Below are 20,533 nucleotides of genomic sequence, written 5' to 3'. Positions count from 1 at the left end.
AAAATGTAAAATATAATATCAAGAATTTTTTCACAAAAATAGCATATTTTTGCATACGGTAGTCATTTTCACCATGAAGACAAGTCCAGAGGTCAAATTTTTTTTTTTCAAATTAAAGTATATTACATAGGCTTTAATTTAAAATATATATAAAAGTGTCAGTCTTTCCGGAACATTTTCAAAAGTTAAGTTGAAAAAGTTAATTTTTTGTGAAAAAGTTGTCATTTTAAATCCCCCCCTGTGGGCAGGTTAAGTGTCAGATTTACAAAAAAAATATACCAAATGATAGGTAAAGACATCAAGCATCTATATAAAAAAAAATTATATTGATATGTTCATTTTTGAAAAAGTTACGGCAGTTTTTAGTAAAAAAAATTGAAAAAATTTCGAAAATTAGCGATTTTTAAATTTGTAATTTTTTTGGAGGTTTCCCCCATTTACGGGGAACGAGGGAAATTTTTTCAATTTTGAAGGGTAATGTCTTCGACTAGATACGATTTGTGATCTTTTGACGTATCGTTGAAAGAAATCGGTTCGTTGAGAGCTGAGAAAAAGTGGTAACAGACACAAAAAAAACACATCATAGTAAAACCAATACCTTCTCAGCTTCGCATCGAAGCTAAAATGTAAAATATAATATCAAGAATTTTTTCAAAAAAATAGCATATTTTTTAAAATTAAACACTATCTAAAGATTTGCATCGAGGCGTTTTTTTTATAGTGATTTTAATCACTGTCAGATATCATTATACTTGATCCAACTATTCTACGTCACCACTGTGCCGCGAACCTCCTGTGCTATGTTTTTATAATTGTATATTAACAGTTATAAAGAAAGGTTTACAAGTGATTTACTGAATATGCTTAATATTGCAACCACAATCAAGATGTATGGTTTTTGAGAAAAGTTTACATAGATATTAATGCTGATCAAAAGTTTTTAGATTTTTCAAAACATTGAAAACCACATTATAAGCGAAGCACATGTATATCTAATTTCAATCATTACATTTTATAATTTTATATGCATATAACTATTCTTGTGTTTTGGTAAAGAAACTTTTTTCAAATGTTATTCGAGTGTCGTGTCTAATTAGTGTCATTAATTTATGAGTTGGGCTGGGTATTAATTTTCATATTAATAACTTGACGGCTGATATTCAGCGCCCGCTGACAACAGACCGCAGTATTTTGACACGATATAAAATATCTATAATGAAATATTAGGTAGCCATTTGTGAAATTTACCAAATTCTAAAAACCTTAACAATTTTAAACTTAAAGGGCTAAGCCTCCCTATGACGTCAACTATTTACTCTAATGCTGTTGTTTAATTGTCTAATTATAGGCATTTTTTAATTTTAACAAGACTATTTTGTTTAGATCAAATACAATATGTTCAAACATTTATGATAGCTTAATTATCTTTTCTAAATTAATATAATAATTATAATTATAACTACAAAATTATTTAAGGCTAATTTATTTTAATTATTACCTAAAATTATAGTATTATATATTTCAAACGTATATCTTACTCTTTAATAATGATGCTTGACAATTAGGACATTTAGGATCATCGTCAGTATATTCCCATCTATCAATGCATTTTTTATGAAATTTGCAACCACAGTCAAGAGTTATACATTTTGAGGAAATATTGGATTGACATATAGTACAAACTTGAAAAAAAAATTATATTAACGCTGATATACAACATTAATAGTGATTATTATTTGTCAAAACGTTGTATATACGTCATAAGCAAAGCACAATATGTATATCTAATTTCAATCATTACATTTTATAATGTTATATGCATATTACTATTATTGTATTGTGGTAAAGAAACTTTTTTTAAATGTTATTGCCTGCTTAGTGTCATTAATTTATGGGTAAAACATGTACATCCAGTTTTAAATACTACATTCTACGAGTATATAATTGACGCTCAAATTATATAATTTTTTTTGTCTAGATTTATTTTATTATATCAAAAAAATTGATCACTTGTGGCTCATTAATTAAATTAAAACTAAATTAAAAATATTATTAATTTAAAAACTATAAAATATTAAAAATATTAATAAACTCAAAAGCCACAAAAAATAGTTATTAAATTAATAATATTTTTAATATAGTTTTAATTTTATTTAATTAGTTTATTATTCCTGTACTATAATTACAGGAATTCCACTTTTAACATTTTTGTAGAAGTTAAATATACATTATGTCATGAGGAAATGTCTACATAACTACTATTAAAATTTATTCAAATGTAGAGCACAAAAAAATCAAAGAAAATTTTTATTCTATTTTCATTTACAGTGTTGCTTTAATATGTATTTCAAAAATAGTGAAATCGAAAACCAAAATGCTCTGTCTCCAAAAATAGGAATTTTTACTCCTCTGCAAAATTTATTAATATCAAAAATAAACATCATCACGGAATTGCTACAAAATTATCATACATATTGAGAGATTACTCAATTTATTGGAAAACAAATTTTATTTTCATAAATTCCATCAAATTATATTAATATTTCTCTGAGAGTCTCGTGATGAGGTTTCTTTATTGGTTTGATAACAATGTAACAAAGAAAAGAAACACGAATAATTTGTTTTATCAATTTCACAAGCATATTTTGTATATTTTAAAAACTTCTCTATTAATTGTTCAACTATTCTCAACTCAACCTCCCCAAATGTAATTTCACTAGTTATTTCTATTATTCGTGCTGGTTTTAAAATTTAACTATATTTATTGAATAACAATGTTTGTGATCTTTTTTATTATTAAATTTTATTATGTATATAGTCTTGACTATTAATAACGAATTGTACTTTTTTTAGCTTCGATGCGAAGCTGAGAAGGTTTTAATTTTACTATGATGTGTTTTTTTTTTTTGTCTGTTACCACTTTTTCTCAGCTCTCACCGAACCGATTTCTTTCAATGATACGTCAAAAGATCACAAATCGTATCTAGTCGAAGACATTACCCTCAAAAATTAAACACTATCTACAAATTTGCATCGAAGCCTTTCTTATGACAGTGATTTTAATCACTGTCAAATATCATTACACTTGATACAACTATGCCACTTCACCACTGTGCCACGACCTCCATGTACTGGGTTTTTTTAAACTTAATTTTTAATTCTTATCACTAATAGTTAAGCTATATTATTACTTTGTATTGAAATCTATATAATATATATATTAGGGTGGCTCAAAAAAAATCGATCTTCGAAATGTTTATGAGATACCTCATAAATGTATTATATACATTAAAATAAACATTTTATGAAAATTTGAGATTAAAAAAAAAATTTTTACAGGTCGCTCAACGCGTTTTAAGAAAATTGACCAAAAATACTCAAAAAAACATAAAATGTCATTATTTATTCAATTTTTGTTCAAATTTCTTACTTAGTACATCTAAATTGTTCGTTTTTTAATGCCGAATAATAATAATTAGAAAAAAAAATTGTAAGTCCTAAATTGATTGCGTAAAGTTCATAAAAAGCTCAAAAATATGGTTAAGTTCAACGAACTGTTAAGTAAACCAAAAAATTTTTTTTTTTCATTTTTTTTTTTTAATTTGATTAATATTTGTGTGTATTTTAAGAGGAAAAAATTTTTTCCACTAATGTTTAAAACTACTACCTTTTTTTTTAGATTAGAACGTACGCTAGAATATACGATGTACATAAAAATAAATGAAAATATCGTCAAATTTTACTGTTTCCTTTTTACATTTTTTTATTTTAAAATTTGGCATTAGCTATATATACATACATATATATTTATAATTATAAAAATAAAAATAATTTTTTTTTTTTTGTCACCAATGTTGATTTTTTACAATCGGGGTACTCATTCTAGACAGAATAAACGTATCTAGCCGAAAAGCCACGTATATTTTGGCGTCTGCTTTAACTTAGTGTGATAAAAATATTAATGATTATTCGATAAGTAAAGATTGAATTCAAAGAGCTCGTAATTTTAATAGAAAAATTATAAATAATGAAATAATAAAATAATTCAAACCAAACACCGCTTTAATGGTTCACAGGGACGGAAAAATGTTGCCGTCTTACAACAAAAAAAATTACACTGAACGTTTAGCGGTATTAGTATCTGGTGATGGCAAAACTAAACTTTTGGGAGTGCCTAAACTTTTAAATTCTACAGGCAAATCGCAAGCTGATGCCGTTATTAAGCTTTTGGTTGATTGGAATTTAGTTAATCAAACAAATATGATATATTTTGACACTACTGCCTCCAACACTGGAAAACTAAATAGTGCATGTATTTTAATCGAAAAAAATTAGGTAAGGAATTATTGAGTTTAAATCGTCCTGAGGATGATTTAAATTTAATTTATGTTCACAAATTTAGAAATTATGTCTATATTTGGTGCTAATATCTTTAACACAACATCATCTGTCAACATATTACAGTATAGTTTTTTGTCTATATTTTCCCAGCTATTAGAAAATCTTTAGAATAGAGCTATGTCTGGGCCAGATGATGGAGGCATTAATTTATCAAAAACTCTCCTAATTATTATTTCATGTATATGGTGCCTACAAGCAAAACTCAATAATTCCTTACCTAATTTTTTTTCAATTAAAATACATGCACTATTTAGTTTTCCAGTGTTGGAGGCAGTAGTGTCAAAATATATCATATTTGTTTGATTAACTAAATTAGTTTAGTTTTGCCATCACCAGATACTAATACCGCTAAACGTTCAGTGTAATTTTTTTTGTTGTAAGACGGCAACATTTTTCCGTCCCTGTGAACCATTAAAGCGGTGTTTGGTTTGAATTATTTTATTATTTCATTATTTATAATTTTTCTATTAAAATTACGAGCTCTTTGAATTCAATCTTTACTTATCGAATAATCATTAATATTTTTATCACACTAAGTTAAAGCAGACGCCAAAATATACGTGGCTTTTCGGCTAGATACGTTTATTCTGTCTAGAATGAGTACCCCGATTGTAAAAAATCAACATTGGTGACAAAAAAAAAAAAATTATTTTTATTTTTATAATTATAAATATATATGTATGTATATATAGCTAATGCCAAATTTTAAAATAAAAAAATGTAAAAAGGAAACAGTAAAATTTGACGATATTTTCATTTATTTTTATGTACATCGTATATTCTAGCGTACGTTCTAATCTAAAAAAAAAGGTAGTAGTTTTAAACATTAGTGGAAAAAATTTTTTCCTCTTAAAATACACACAAATATTAATCAAATTAAAAAAAAAAAATGAAAAAAAAAAATTTTTTGGTTTACTTAACAGTTCGTTGAACTTAACCATATTTTTGAGCTTTTTATGAACTTTACGCAATCAATTTAGGACTTACAATTTTTTTTTCTAATTATTATTATTCGGCATTAAAAAACGAACAATTTAGATGTACTAAGTAAGAAATTTGAACAAAAATTGAATAAATAATGACATTTTATGTTTTTTTGAGTATTTTTGGTCAATTTTCTTAAAACGCGTTGAGCGACCTGTAAAAATTTTTTTTTTAATCTCAAATTTTCATAAAATGATTATTTTAATGTATATAATATATTTATGAGGTATCTCATAAACATTTTGAAGATCGATTTTTTATCGATATTAAAAATATCAACATTTTCATAAAAATATTTTATAATAAACAATTTTTTTTTTCAACGAGTACATTGTGAACTGCCTCGGAACTGCTGTGAGGCATTTTACTTTAAGGGGTAATTTCTAAAACTCACAGTGCTGCGTTGTGATTCAGTCCGAAATTAATCAAGAGCTATAACACAACTAAAAATGCCTCGCCCGTTAGCCGGATCGATTTTCATGTTCCGTTTCCGTTTCCTGGTTATACCACGTAAAGGTAGAGACAGGACTTAAGAAATAAGTCAAATTATTGGCCTTCTAACCCTAACAAAAATTTATGTGATGAAAGGTATTTCCTCTAATAAAGTAAAAGTCGAAGGGAATAATTCGTCTTCGAATCATTTATCTGTATTTCTCACACTAAGCTTTAACGTTAATATGAAACAACAAAAAGAATATTTAACGACTAAGAAAACTAACTGGAATTTATTCAGAACGTCACTTAAAAAATCTTTCTCGTTCTCCAAAAAATTTAAAAAATCAAGCGACATTGACTTGATAGTTCATAATTTCACTAATAATATTATAAAGTTTAAAATTGCAGTAGAATAAACACGAGAGATCATTTATTCAATAGAACTAAGAGAATTGATATAAAAAAGAGAAAACCAAGGAAAACATGGATAACATGGATAACACAACCCACTGGCAAAAGAAAAGGAACCACATTAGTAGGATGTAATATTCTTTGATATTACTTAATTAAATCCATACATCTCACCTACGCTTAGCAATAATACACTGACGCCGCGATTCTTTTTGCGACCATACTTAAGTACTTAGCTTTACTCTTCCTTTTATTTTGCAGTTTTAATTTATTTTCTCATACTCCTATTGTAACTTGGTGTCTTTTTCCTTATTATAAGTCTATAGTCTAACTTAAGTTGCATTCATGTTAAAGTAATTATTTAATAATTCATAATATACACTTATGTAATAATCTATTTTTCTTATTTAACATCTAATAAACCTGCACTTCTCTTTTCTCCTCTCTACACCGAGGACCGTACTTTGCTGCCAAGGTATATCAAGTAAGAGTAGTTTTAACACACTAGTTAACTACACTAATCAAGTAATAACTAGAAACAAAGTACTTTTATTTATTATGTCTTTACGGATAATGCCATTATCATTCTTCTTTATTAATACCATCCCCACCAACTTTACTTTTAGTTATTACAATGATATTCCACAACAAGATAAAATATATGAAAAACGAAACTTTTTAAAATTACTCGAGTAATATTTTTGTAAACGAAGACATTGACTACTCTCTTTGAAAAGTCACTAATTGATTAAAATGGTCGTTAGTAAACGTACCACCATTTCGTAATGAAGATGACACGAGGCATACAGTGAGTATAAAAAAACAGAATTATAGGAACACTCGAAAATGTATTTTAACCTAACGATATAGTTTCAGAACTTGACGGGCATCGCGGTTTACAATCAGATAAAAACTAGAAGAAGATAAGATTTTTTTCATCGTTAGAAGTAGTGCAAGAAGTGTATAACAATATCAATACAAAAATAACATGGGACTATGATGAAATCAGATTGAAAATGATAAAAGAATTAACTAGGAAGGCCGTTGTCCGTCTTACACACATCGTTAATGCTATTTTGTAATCTAAAAACGTTCCGGAACTTTGGAAAAAATTTCAAGTCATTATGTGGTCAAAACCAGGGGAACTATCTAAACAGGTAATATAACACCGACTAATTTCACTTTTACCTTGTTTGTCTAAGTTTTTTGAAAAAGTTCTTCTTAATAATGCTACTGATAGTAGAAAAATAGCTTTTACCAGCTTTAAGTCAAATTGGTGATAACAATTTGACATCTGCTATTAGCACTCTACAAATGACCAGGTTCATTGAAACGCCAATATGATTAATCAGGGCATTTTTATAATTCACAAAAACACACAAAATACACTTATGTTACTGGTACTTTGAGCCGGACGGTGCGGCTACCTCTGTCGCAAGAGCCGATTCTTTTTGGCTAATATCTGACTCGTCAAACGCCTGGATGAGTCACCACATCTCCCGGTTCTCTACTATCGAGTTCTCCATGGGCTCGACGTTTAACGAAAATCCAAGACGGGATTCCTAAACATTACTCTACTGGGCCCACTCCTCGCTACAGAATAGAGTGTGCAGTGAGTTGTCTGTCGTTATTGTCGTCCATGTGGCCGCACTTTGACGTGACTGCTTTACAAATACAGTGCAGATATTTGTTAAAGCAACCGTGGTCATACATCACTTATGCAATTATTTTATGGTAAACACAGTAATTTAAAAACCTTAAATTTCTACTAAAATAAAATTAAACTTATACTTCCATGGTTTAGATTTACTACCTATATTATTTGAAATAAAATAATAAAAACGTATGTAAAAAATATACTAGCATTATTAAAAACGTTTAAGGAAATTGGTGAGGATTATAGAAACGACAATACTCAAAACTTAGGTTTTAAGAAAGATATAAAACTAATTTATATTTTACAAATAAAATAATAAAAAAAATTAGATTTGTATTCAAATAGGTTAAATTAGTTTGTAAGAATAAATTAATCAGTTTGTATTTAGCCTTGTATTATACATGAATGTAAATAATTTATTAAGAAAATTTCAAGAAGGTTTTTGATTCATTTTTTTAAATTGGTAAACCATTTTATTATATTAATTTGCATAATTTTTGTTTTTGTCAAAGAATCAGGTCATTTTTTTTATTTTAGTGTGCTAAAATGCAATTGATATTGAAGTCGTGGCCATAACTAGCAAAATTCTGTAGCACCTTACTTCTAGTTCATAAAAATTTATATAATTCATTTTTTCCATTTTTTATAAGGTTTTTTTAATCAGTAGTTGTCTACAATCAAAAATAATTAATAATTTTTTTTATATACAATTTATCACGTCTTTGTAGTTATTTTAATAATTGAAAATATAACAATGATGCGAAACAAAAAAAAATGTTAATATAATGTTTATTATTAAAAAAATATTCTGTTTACAACTAGTAAGTAATATTAGTCGAATGTGAGGTTTGTGAGCATAACATAATTTATTAAAAATAAATCAAACTTTATTTAGTACATTTTCATAAACATTTCATTCTTTAATGAAAATACTCCAGGAAGTTTTCTTAATAAATATAAAATTAAACAATATAAAGTCACACTACATAAAATTGAACTGCTTCAAAATTAAGATTAAAATAATTTAAACTATTTTTAATAGCATAATTTTTTAGTTCATCATGTGGAATTTAATATATTGAAATTCATTATTTCAAATAGTACAATTGCACTTTAATAATTATAACGCTAAAAATCAGTTTTTATACTTTATAATGCAATAAAATAACTATATAAAACTCACAGAAGCATGAAATAGTCAACACTGAAACAAAATAATCCAGTTTATAAAAAAAATATTGGTTATTTTATATATATACAGAGTGAGTCACGAAAATATGACGAATTCAATAACTTATGATCCAATTATTATTTTTCGTTAATTTCTTTATTTTATATTTCTTTAATTTATAGACTACTGAATAATGAATGGTGTATGTATTATAACAAATACAAAATATTTTCACGATATTCCANTAATGAATGGTGTATGTATTATAACAAATACAAAATATTTTCACACTAAATATTAGTTATAAATATGTATAGTTTTTCATGAAAAATATCTACACTTCTATTAAATACTGCAACTTAATTTAAAAATTTGATAAATAGAAAATAACAGATCAGGAATTCATTTTTTTTTTATATGGTAAAAAAAGTATCTTTATTGAAAATATAATATTTCTCAAGCTATAATGTCATGAAATTGATTTATAGTTTTAAATATAAATCTATTTACTATAATATTACTTATTGGGTGATTGATTATGTTTGATTTTAATGACTGTGGATTAATGAGTACATATGATTTAGTAAAACTTTTAATGCAACAACAATATCAATTAACTTTTTTTTATTGAGGATATTCATTGTAATATTAGTTTAAATTTATCTGGAGAAAATATATTTTTTTAATTTATTAAAAAAATATTGAATATTATATTATTTGTGTAGTCCTAAAAATGATTTAAAAAAGAAATAAACGTAAAATAATAATTGGATCAAAAGTTATTGAATTTGACATATTTTCGTGACTCACTCTGTATATACTGGATTGAAAAATGAAAAATTATGAAAATGTTTGTTTGAACAAAAACATCGGACATTCATTATTTGCAGTAACAGCAATTTTCTTTATAAAGGGAAGTTGCATTTCTGTATAATTCTTGCTACAATTGAGGAATGCTACAGACTTGGAAAATTCAATTATTTATAGAAGTATAATGACTTGAATGTTTTTTTAAAGAAGCGGACCATACATTTATTTTAATATTATTGGTTATAATTATATATGAATATTACCTTCTGATAGAACAAAGTTCAACGTTAAAAACAAGATTAAATACTAAAATTCAAAACTAAAATTACTAAAACTAAAATTCAGATTTTAAAATTAACTGAATCAAAAGTTACTTACCATTTTTTTTACTTTAAATTTCTTCAATTTTCAAAACGATTTGTAAAAAAAAAAAAATTTACGCGTATTACTGATGCAGATTAGTAAACTACATAAATGAACTATTTGCTAACGTTGTTTTTAAATAATTATCGTGTACAAAATTTACCAACAGATGTTTTTTTATTTAATTTAATTATATTTCTTATATTTATTTTACTTAAACATACTGCAATTTGTTGAATGAAAATTATACACTGCTTTATTAACCTTTTAGCAGACTAGTGCCTATTTTTAACACGCTTATATTAGTTTCACCTGTATGTATGTATGTATGTATGTATGTATGTATGTATGTATGTATGTATGTATGTATGTATGTATGTATGTATGTTTGTAACTCTCCAAAAGCCAGCGTTATCGCATATTCCGTCGTCTAGACTAGACTGTCATAACGCATTCACCCCACCCCACGCCGGTAATAGTATTCCTGTATAAATTTATTTTTGGTTATCGTACCCGTAAACACGTGCGTGTCATCAATATTATATATATATATATATAAATAAATTTTTATTTTGACTGACCATTATCATCCGCGTGCATACGGCTTACGTATACAGAGTGTTCAGTAAGTCAGGAAACAGGTATCTATTGTTCTCATTGTTTNCCGATTACAAAGGATGAATCCAGTATCGTCATTTTTCGTCACTACCTCCACGTTCCGGGAGTGAGTAATTTATGCGCCTGCTGCTTTCCTTGGATGTGGCAGCCATTTCTCAGACACCCTCCCCGGAATCGAACTCTGATTTCTCGTTACCCGTTACAACCATGATATTGATATTGAGTAACTACTATCATAACATGAAACTAAAAAGTGAAAAATAAATATAGTTTAAAAAAACTAAAAAAACACGCTTTTAAAGCACATCGAACTAAAAATTTAAAATAATTTAAAAAATAAGTTTAAAATAATTATGAAAGAAAAATACTAGTATTATTGTGATAAAAGCGTGGGTGCTTTGTGCCATATTTTTTGTATATTGAGCGCCCGACGCTTTTATCACAATAATACTAGTATTTTTCATTCATAATTATTTTAAACTTATTTTTACAATTATTTTTAACTTTTTAGTTCGATGTGCTTTAAAAGCGTGTTTTTTTAGTTTTTTTTAACTATATTTATTTTAACATTCATAGTCGCGTAGAAGTCTATCAGACTCCATTTCTAAAAAAAGTATAAAATATGTATAAAAAATTAAATTTTTTTAAATTCAAAGACATTATTTGTTACCATATGATATATAAATATGGATAAAAATTCAAAAATTATAATTAAAAAATAAATAAATTACAAAATTATGTCCATTACTAAAAATTAAATTACAAAAAAAAAAATTAATTTTCAAAATTTCATTAAAAAATTTTGGTTTGTAAAAAAATTATTTTAACTGCATAATCTCATTTTTAAAACGGCAAACAAAAGCTGTTACTATTACACAATGTATTTTAATTAATTTTTCTTGTATTTCTTTGAGCTCAAACACGGCTTATATTTATTAGTTTTATGTGTATTTACATTTATATAATCATATTTCTGAATTGAATTTTTTTATTATTAATATTACAATACATTTAATTATTATGATACGAGTATATACAGTGGCGTATTTTGAATGATTTCTCGGGTGGTGTCCAACTTTTAATGAACCTCACAAACGAAAATTATAGAAATGTTTACTGACGTAAAAAAAACTTTCTATTTTTCTAATTACTATTTTAGGAATTGACAAATAATTTGAAGTTTTGGTACTGTTGTATCTTAAAAGAAACAACCCTAGTGTCTTAACTTAAAGTAATAAAAGTTTAATAATAGCTCAAATGTATTTATTATAGATATAATTAAACAATGCAAAACATACAAAATAAACATACACTAAAAACACAATAAAACAATACACAAAATGAAAACTAATGTCATAAACATACCGCGCGAAAAGAGATTACCTTCGGTGCTCCTGAGGTCCTCTCTCCTCTACAATTCATTCCATTTCGTCTTATTTACTAAAATATTTTGTTTTTCTTCTTTTTGAAAAATTAATAATACTATCGTTTTCAAAAATGTTTATAAATATTTAATTCCTGGTCTAGTAATAATAGATCAGGAAATTACAATTAAACGAAACATTACAAAAATGTTTTACTTCCAGCTTTACAAATGATAAACTATATTACAGTATACAGACTGATTTTTTTATCATAACCCACTCATTTACTTGTAGAATAAATATAATTTAAACATTATTTTTTGTTTTCTTTAGTTACACATTATTCTTAAATTATTAACTATTTAAAACTTTTTATTTTCATCCCTTATGCCTTGTAAGGGTGTCAACTTTGTCTTTTTGTCTTTTAAATGGGAACACATATTTTGAATATAATAAAATGTTTGGATTTTTAATTAAATAGTAAATGGCATTTGAATTTTTAATATAACTTTATTAGTTTATTAGATATAAACATTTAAAGTTTCAAATTTTTGAGTTAATATACATGTATAATACACATGATGATATGATTACAAATACAGGTAGCTAAATGGTTTATATGATATCAATGTCGCAGTCACGGATTGTTTATTATCAATTATGACTATCATAGATATACTTTCTGTATTGTCAGTTAGTGTATTTATAAACTCACAACAATGTGCCTTACTACCATTGATAATAACAATGCTGTGTACCTGCTAATTTCTTTGAAGTTGTTTTAAACAAAGTAACTCATAACTAAATACTTTATTTATAATAAGTAAACAAATAATAAANGTAAGTAAATAAATAATAAAATCTCCTTTCAGTACTAATGTTCGTAAATTACTTGCTTTTGATGATGTTTCAGTGTCATTCCACTTCGAAATTATAAATAACGATTCAATTAGGTACACAAAAGACTCAAGAAAATTATTGACAGCATAAAAACGTTCAACTCATTTAGTCGCACATAATTGATTTAATGATTTTTTAGTTATACATTTTTGACTTTTTTCGATTTGACTATTCAACACATCTTTTCGCTTTGGGTATATGAAAAAATCTCTAACTTTAGATTTTGTTCCTAATCAATTTCATGTTTTTTGTATAGAAGATGAATAAGAAATAGCAAGGTTTAAAACATGAACAGCACAATGAACAAACGTCGCAAGAGGATAACTTTGGTGAATAAGAGATTGAGCTCCGTTAAATTGACCAGACATAGAAGCACATCCATCGTAACACTGTCCTCTAAGGTATTTTGTTTCTACACCAAATGAATGTAAACTTTGAATAATAATATATAAACCTTTTCCAGTAGTATCTGTTGTAGGCACAAACTGAAGAATTCTTCCTTGATAATCATATTTTCAACATCTAAATATCGAACACACAAAGTTACTTGTTCGCTTCCACCAATGTCGGCCGTTTCATCAGCAAGTATTTTGAAACATCTTTGGGCATTTATGTTTGTTACGATTTTATTTAAAATAATTTTATTACAGGATTCAATTATTTCATTTTGAAGTGTTTCACTTGTATATTTTATTGTTTCTTCAGCTTCCAAAAATGATTTTAAACGGTCATCTCCTTGGGCTCTGTATCTTAATATTTCTCTAAAATTTCCTTGATTTTCTTGGATAATTTGTCATTTTATTGATATATATTGAAGTTACAAAGATATCCGTTATTGTCAAAAAAAAAAATAATAATAATAATAACATTAAAAATGCAAATAATAATTAAACCTATAAGGTAGTTAAACCCTAAAGTTATTTTCGATTTGTTAAAGTCGTTAAAATTAATTCAAATCTCCTGTTATTTTCTTTTATCAGAATTATTATGTTATTAATTCAATTATTAATTAAATTGTTAAACTATATTATATATTCAACTTAATAAATTTTTATGTTGATTATAATCTCATGGCATGATGTTTTTTGTTAATAACTAAATGGAAATAGCAATTTCACATGGGCTAAATTTTTAATAGTTGCAAGAGAATAAATCCAAACGTTGATATTTTATTTCATACAGATTAAATTTTATATGAATAAATATTCTGTTAACCGATATCAAATTTATTCCACTTGAACTTTCATAAAATCTCTATCATTTGTAAACTAATGTAATAAATAAACAAACAAATACAAAAGGTTTTTCTTCAAAATATCTTTAAAATATATATATATATATTTTTTTTTTTTTTTTGATAATTCTCTGTATTATTCTTAAAATATTGTATTCTTTGACCAATAATACAATTAAAATAAATAAGTATTGTTTATACTAAATTCTCTGTAAATTCTTAAAATATTTTATTCTTTGACTAATAATACAATTAAAATAAATAAGTATTGTTTAGACTAAATTTATTTATAATTGGCTTATACATTTTTTTAATGAATTTTTACAATTAAGTTTCCTTGACAATTAAATGTAAATGTTGATTTTATCGACATTTCAGTTCACTTCGTTTTTTCCCGTGAAAAATAAACTATCGTCTTGTGTAATTATTAAGATTTATTTAATTAGTTATTGATATGGCAAGTGAAAAAAATATTTTTGGTCAAACAAATGAATCAAACTTACATAAGGNATCAAACAAATGAATCCAAATTACATAAGGTCATACGCAGAGTTGAAGAAATATGGAATCGTCGTTTCATGCATTCCAATTGTGTTTTAAATAATACAAATAAAGGACAAATATCAAAAAAGTCAACTAAAGATGGAAGAATTATCTGTAAACACTATTAAGATTAATAATTAAACTAACTATTTCGAATAGAGAAAAAGTTTTTTAATATAAAATATAAGAAACATTAATAATAAGTTCTCTTATTCATATATAACAATAATTCAGTCGCTTTACTTTAATTTAACTATTTTAATATTAAAAACCTTTTTCGAAATTGATTATTTAATTAATAATTATTAAAATTATATTCAATTTGCAGCAATTATTAGTAAAAATATTTATCCTATAAAAAATCCCATTATTCCAAAAAAACGCACGTATCGAAAAATGAATAAAAATGAAAAAATTATTCCAGAAAAATTGGTAACTATAATTATATTAATATATTTATTCGATTTAGCTATGTTATTGGGATTTGTCTGATTCAAAAATATAAAATAAACTATCAACCCCCTTAATATAAATGCGGTAACATAATGTTTAATATTATTCTGCTATTTTTTCTATTAGATTTTTATGGGAAATTCAATTTTTATCGAAGATAATAATATAATATTAAGTATAGTTTATTTGTTTATTTAAATATCTCTTTGGTTACCTAGAATATGATGCAGCAAAGAGAATTCGGAACACTTTTTCAGAATGAAAAATCTGAAAAATATAAAAATGAAATTTTAAATTCAACAGAAAAAAAATATATAGCAATTTCAAAAGACAATTCGCTATTAATATCAGCTGATTTGTTAGAAAAGGTATATTTTATTATGCTTTATTTCAATAAAAAGATTTTAGGGTATACCCTAAACCATTTTTTGGACTTAAAGCAGATTTCTTAAATAAATTTATCATATAATTAAATATATTTTTATGATCCGTTAAGAGTTTTCATAAGAAAAATTTGGAAAGCAAAAAATCCGAAATAAAAAAACAACTTTTTGAGATATCTTATAATACTACTGCTCGACCAAATTTAAAAAGAAATTCATCCGAAGAAGATGAAAAAGTCATAAAAAGTATACAACTTTTAAAATATAATTCATTTTTAAAAAATATGAAGTTTTGATTTTTGAAACAAATATGTAATATTTTTAAACATAAATTATTTTAGAGCCAAAAGTTAGTTCTAATCCTTTGACCTTAAATACGCCGAATGACGTAAATTTACTTGCTCTGTCCACTATTGAAGTAATAAAAGTACCAGAGAAAGAAAAAGGTAATTAGTTATTTAATCTATTTATTTTATGTAAAATTAAATAAAAAAAGATTATTTAATAAACATAATTAATTATAATAATAAGAGTTAAATTAATATAACCTCTGCAGAGGCGTGTCATTAAGGGGCTCCATGGACGTTTTAAACAAAAGTAATTATACCTGTTTAATTTCATATTTCAAAATCTTAAATAAACCTAAATAATAGTAAACTGTTCAACAAAGTCTTTTATTAATTTTATGAAAAATGTTTAAATATGGTTACACTTGCAGAAGTAATGCAAGATCAGAACACAAAATCTCTTGATCAGTATAATGCACCTTCATTTAAATCGCCCACATCTTGGTATACTTCAGACACAATTAATGAGTACATTAAAATGATAGTAAAACGGTCAGAAGGTGAAGTTTATGCAGTTGTCACTGATTTTATTGTAGCGTATCTTCGAGGAGGTTATCCAGCTGTAAGAAGATGGATAAAAAAAGATATTCACACAATAAAATTACTTTTTGTGCCCATGAATGTATATGAGAGTCATTGGATATTGACAGTGGTTAATATACCTGAAAAGACTGTGACATCATATGATAGTCTTAAGTCGTATAAGGGTCCTTATCCAATGGTATTAAAAAATTTCTTAATTGAATGGGAGATGGACAAAAAAGGAAAAGCTTCTACATGGACATTACAAATAGGCGAGACATCTCGCCAAACCAATGTACATGATTGTGGGCCATTTACTCTTGAGCTGGCAGAAAAAATGTCTCGAGGAGATACAACACCAATAAATGCAAATTTTATGCCTTTTATAAGATTAAGACATAAAAATGAAATTATTGCTGGCGAGCTATTTAATTAATATTTTAATGAATGAAATTTTATTTTTGTATTTTATATCAATTTTCTTAATATTCACTATAAATTGAAATTTTTATTTGTATACCACCAAACATTTTTTTACTTTTTCTATGTTTAATTGTTGTTTTGTTATTTTATTTTAATCTTATTTTTCTTTTTAACATTTCATTTAAAAAATTCAAATTTAATATAAATTTATCTTAACTGAAATAATTTAAAGTTCTTGTTATGTGAATATACAAATATTATAATATACAGTTATGGATACAATTAAGTTAAAAAGTCAGCCAATTATAAATTTTTAAATNTTTAAAAAGTCAACCAATTATAAATTTTTAAATTAACAAGCGTATCTACTATCTTAACAACTTAATTTTAATTTTACTAAATGACGATTCATAAAGAATTTCATAACTTTTGTTTATTTTTTAAATACTATTTTAATTATAAAAAATTCTTTTCTGTATTTTTTATGAATGCGGTATATTGAATAGGGGTAACTAAACTTATTTGTTTATAATTCTCTAAACTGATAAACTATAAAATAAATTTAAAAATGAACTACAAGTTCAGAATATTTCCGTTGTTATTATATTTTTGCTACGGGTATTTTTGTTATCTAAATGACCCAATGAAATCCAAATAATTTCTAGAAATCTCTGATAAAATGTAGATAAATAAATACATGTCGTCGAATCCTATCAAATTATCTTCAATTTTGTTATTTATTTAAAATACCATTTATTTTATAGAAAATAAATATAGTATATTATAAAAAAAGTTAATACCAATATAATAGGCATTTTTTTTAAGTCGAGGGGTGTCCTGACATGGAGGACACCCCCCCAAAATACGCCACTGCTTATTAAAACCATTTTTATAAATTTTACAATACAGCAATTGCTTATCACAGTAGCTTGTTTAATTTATAATATATAAATTAATACAAAATTATATATTATGGTAAATATTGTTATTAATTTTAGTTGTTATAGGTTATATTTGAACACTAACAAAATCTTGTAAATATTTAAAAGTACTAAAAAATCATTATTTGTTAACAAAATTATATCATTGATGAGAAGGTAATAATCATGGTGTGTATTTATTTTTATTTTTGTGTCTGCCGCCACTATTTATTAAGTTTAATATTGACAAATATTGTCAATCAATACATTAAAAAAAACGTACTTCATAACTTGTTCAAGACATTACCCTCAACAAACTGAACAAAATTCTTTCAACACCATTTCAAACTAAAAATATTTCAAACAAAGTACTATCATTGAAAACAGCAAATTTTGAGTTTTCCCAATTTAAAATAACTTGAAAAATAATTTTTTTGCAATTAAATCAATTACGATATTTTATAAGAAATATTATAGAAAAATTTCTTTCTATCGATAAACAATTTTGGAAAGTCCTATAAAAACATAAGTATAGATATAATTTAAAATAGAAAAATTATTATTAAACATATTTTTTTGACAATGTTTTGTTTAAGTGAAAATTTGTATTTTTTTTCGTTAAATTATTTTTTTAAGTTTTTATGTACTTTCCAAGCGTTTTATGATTGTGATGTTTTGTATCACTAAATCTCTGTGATTTCTATAAATAATTATATACAAGCATAAAATTTATGAATATAAAATTCATACAATTTACAATACAAGTTTTGTTATGTAATAATAAAACTTATTAGGATAAATATGTTTGCATTATCAAAAAACACATCATAGTAAAATTATAACCTTCTTAGCTTCGCATCGAGGCTAAAAAAGAAAAATATTACCCGTATTGTAACGAAAATAAAATAAAAACTTTGTATAGTGGTGATCCAACATATAAAACATTTTAGATTGAAAATTGACATCACTCACATTAAATGCTACAATGTGATAGTTTATAAAGAAAGATAAGAAAAAATTTGTTTATTGTAGACGATTACTTATGAAGACAAAGCGTTAGGACATTTCTCTTCTTTAATCGTAAAGTCATTTAAAAATATATCATTGGATATAGAATTTTAAATGTCAGACGACGTCACAGAACATTTACAAATATTGAAAGGGAAAGAAAATATTTATTGTGTGAGTTCAAACGTTCTAACTCCTCCTGAACGTAGGTTTTAAATTAGATTTATACAAAAGGCATACCAAAAAGAGCATATTTCCCATAGTATTATTGATATAAATTTTGATACATTAAGATTAGTGAATTTTAAAAATAATTACATCTGTTTTATAATACAGAAAAAACTTCTGAATATACCTTTTTATAGTTAATTTAAAAATATTTTTCTTAATTTTTACAATTGAAGAGGATTTTTTTCAATTTTTGAAGTTGATGAGTCCAACTAGATTAAATTCTAGTTCGTTTTGACGTATGAATCAAATCAGCTTATTGAGAGCTAAGTATAAAAAAAAATATTAAGGTAAAANAAGATTAAATAGATTAAGTAGATTAAATTCTAGTTCGTTTTGACGTATGAATCAAATCAGCTTATTGAGAGCTAAGTATAAAAAAAAATATTAAGGTAAAATCAATACCTTTTCAACTTTACATTGAAACTAAAAGTTAGTTGGGATTTGACAAACATAAAACCTACTTAAATTGAAATGTGTCAGTGATTTTTACGATAGTAAAATATTAATACATACTGGATGCCACGGCACACATCTTTTGACAATTAACTTTTGTTATGACAACTTATTTAGTTAGTGAATCAGACCAATAATTTTAAATAATAAACACGGTATTGATAATTTCAGAAATTTTTTACTATTTTAGAGAAGAAAAAAATGGGAGAAACAATTAGGTTTATAATAATTGAAAGCAGTGACGGTTTTCCCCCTAAAGCCGTCTTTAATCCTCCTTGGCTATAAGAGCCAATATCCCTTAGAATTTATATGTAATGTAATACACTAAAAAATTGTTTTCTTTTTTTGCTTACATTCCTGTAGAGAGAAAAATTTGTAGATAAAATACTTAAGCTGCACCTACTTGATAATATATTAGATACTTATATTTTTAATTACTTCTTTATGTTTAAACAATTTAGTATTTTTGGAGGTGTAAACATTATTGCGCATTTTTGGGGTACATTGTTGTGGTCAGTCATTTGAGAAATATTTGTTTTAAATTTTATTATTATTACTTGTATAATGTAATTTTTATTTGTGTATAATTTAAATGCAGCCATTTGGACTTTAAGCGTAATAAATATAATTATTATTATTAAGAACCAAAAAGAACGTGAACAACCTAAATCTGTCAAGTTCAATGACTATCTCTATGTTTTTCAAAATGTTAGGTATTATATTTGACTAATACATAACCATTTACTTATCAGGTTTGTGTTAAAATAAACGTTGAACATCAACTAACATGTGTAAAGAAAAAAATTGAGTATGTACGGAAAATTCGCACGATTCTAAGATAAAATATTTGTAGCAACGTAGTTAGCACTGACTTTGAGTCGGTTGTTGTCGGCCGCTGCCGT

The 20,533-nt window shown here is 25.2% G+C and overlaps 2 protein-coding genes and 1 long non-coding RNA gene across 5 annotated transcripts in view; 2 read left to right on the top strand and 1 right to left on the bottom strand.

The window, feature by feature from the left end:
• LOC126899914 (RING finger and CHY zinc finger domain-containing protein 1-like) overlaps positions 1–10,360 on the bottom strand; it is a 44,641-nt gene extending 34,281 nt beyond the window's left edge. For 2 of the 3 annotated variants that reach the window (XM_050675183.1, XM_050675190.1), the window contains exons 1-4: positions 10,248–10,360; positions 10,133–10,175; positions 9,072–9,092; positions 1,539–1,682 (exon numbers count right to left, since the gene is read on the bottom strand). In XM_050675183.1, coding sequence (XP_050531140.1) covers positions 1,539–1,682; positions 9,072–9,092; positions 10,133–10,175; positions 10,248–10,250 — 211 coding nt within the window. In that variant the 5' untranslated portion in view covers positions 10,251–10,360. The remainder of the gene's footprint in view (positions 1–1,538; positions 1,683–9,071; positions 9,093–10,132; positions 10,176–10,247) is intronic. The other variant, XR_007702748.1, reaches the window with a different exon arrangement.
• A 2,856-nt stretch (positions 10,361–13,216) lies between these two features.
• LOC126899970 (uncharacterized) lies at positions 13,217–14,051 on the top strand. Its single transcript, XR_007702762.1, has 3 exons — positions 13,217–13,308; positions 13,371–13,515; positions 13,578–14,051. It is a non-coding gene; the product is annotated as an uncharacterized LOC126899970 (long non-coding RNA).
• A 1,641-nt stretch (positions 14,052–15,692) lies between these two features.
• On the top strand, positions 15,693–19,916 carry LOC126895715 (sentrin-specific protease 1-like). The gene is made up of 5 exons (XM_050667913.1): positions 15,693–15,712; positions 15,841–15,973; positions 16,069–16,173; positions 16,446–16,963; positions 19,803–19,916. Exons 4-5 carry the CDS (start codon positions 16,451–16,453, stop codon positions 19,914–19,916), a joined length of 627 nt encoding a protein of 208 aa, XP_050523870.1. The 5' UTR covers positions 15,693–15,712; positions 15,841–15,973; positions 16,069–16,173; positions 16,446–16,450.
• The last annotated feature ends 617 nt before the right edge of the window (positions 19,917–20,533 follow it).

The sequence above is a fragment of the Daktulosphaira vitifoliae genome, unplaced genomic scaffold (assembly GCF_025091365.1).
Source record: "Daktulosphaira vitifoliae isolate Bord-2020 unplaced genomic scaffold, ASM2509136v1 Scaffold_1, whole genome shotgun sequence".
Classification (NCBI taxonomy): Eukaryota; Metazoa; Arthropoda; class Insecta; order Hemiptera; family Phylloxeridae; genus Daktulosphaira; species Daktulosphaira vitifoliae.
Note: the sequence above shows the minus strand (reverse complement) of the source record. Positions and strands in the feature narration are given on the sequence as shown.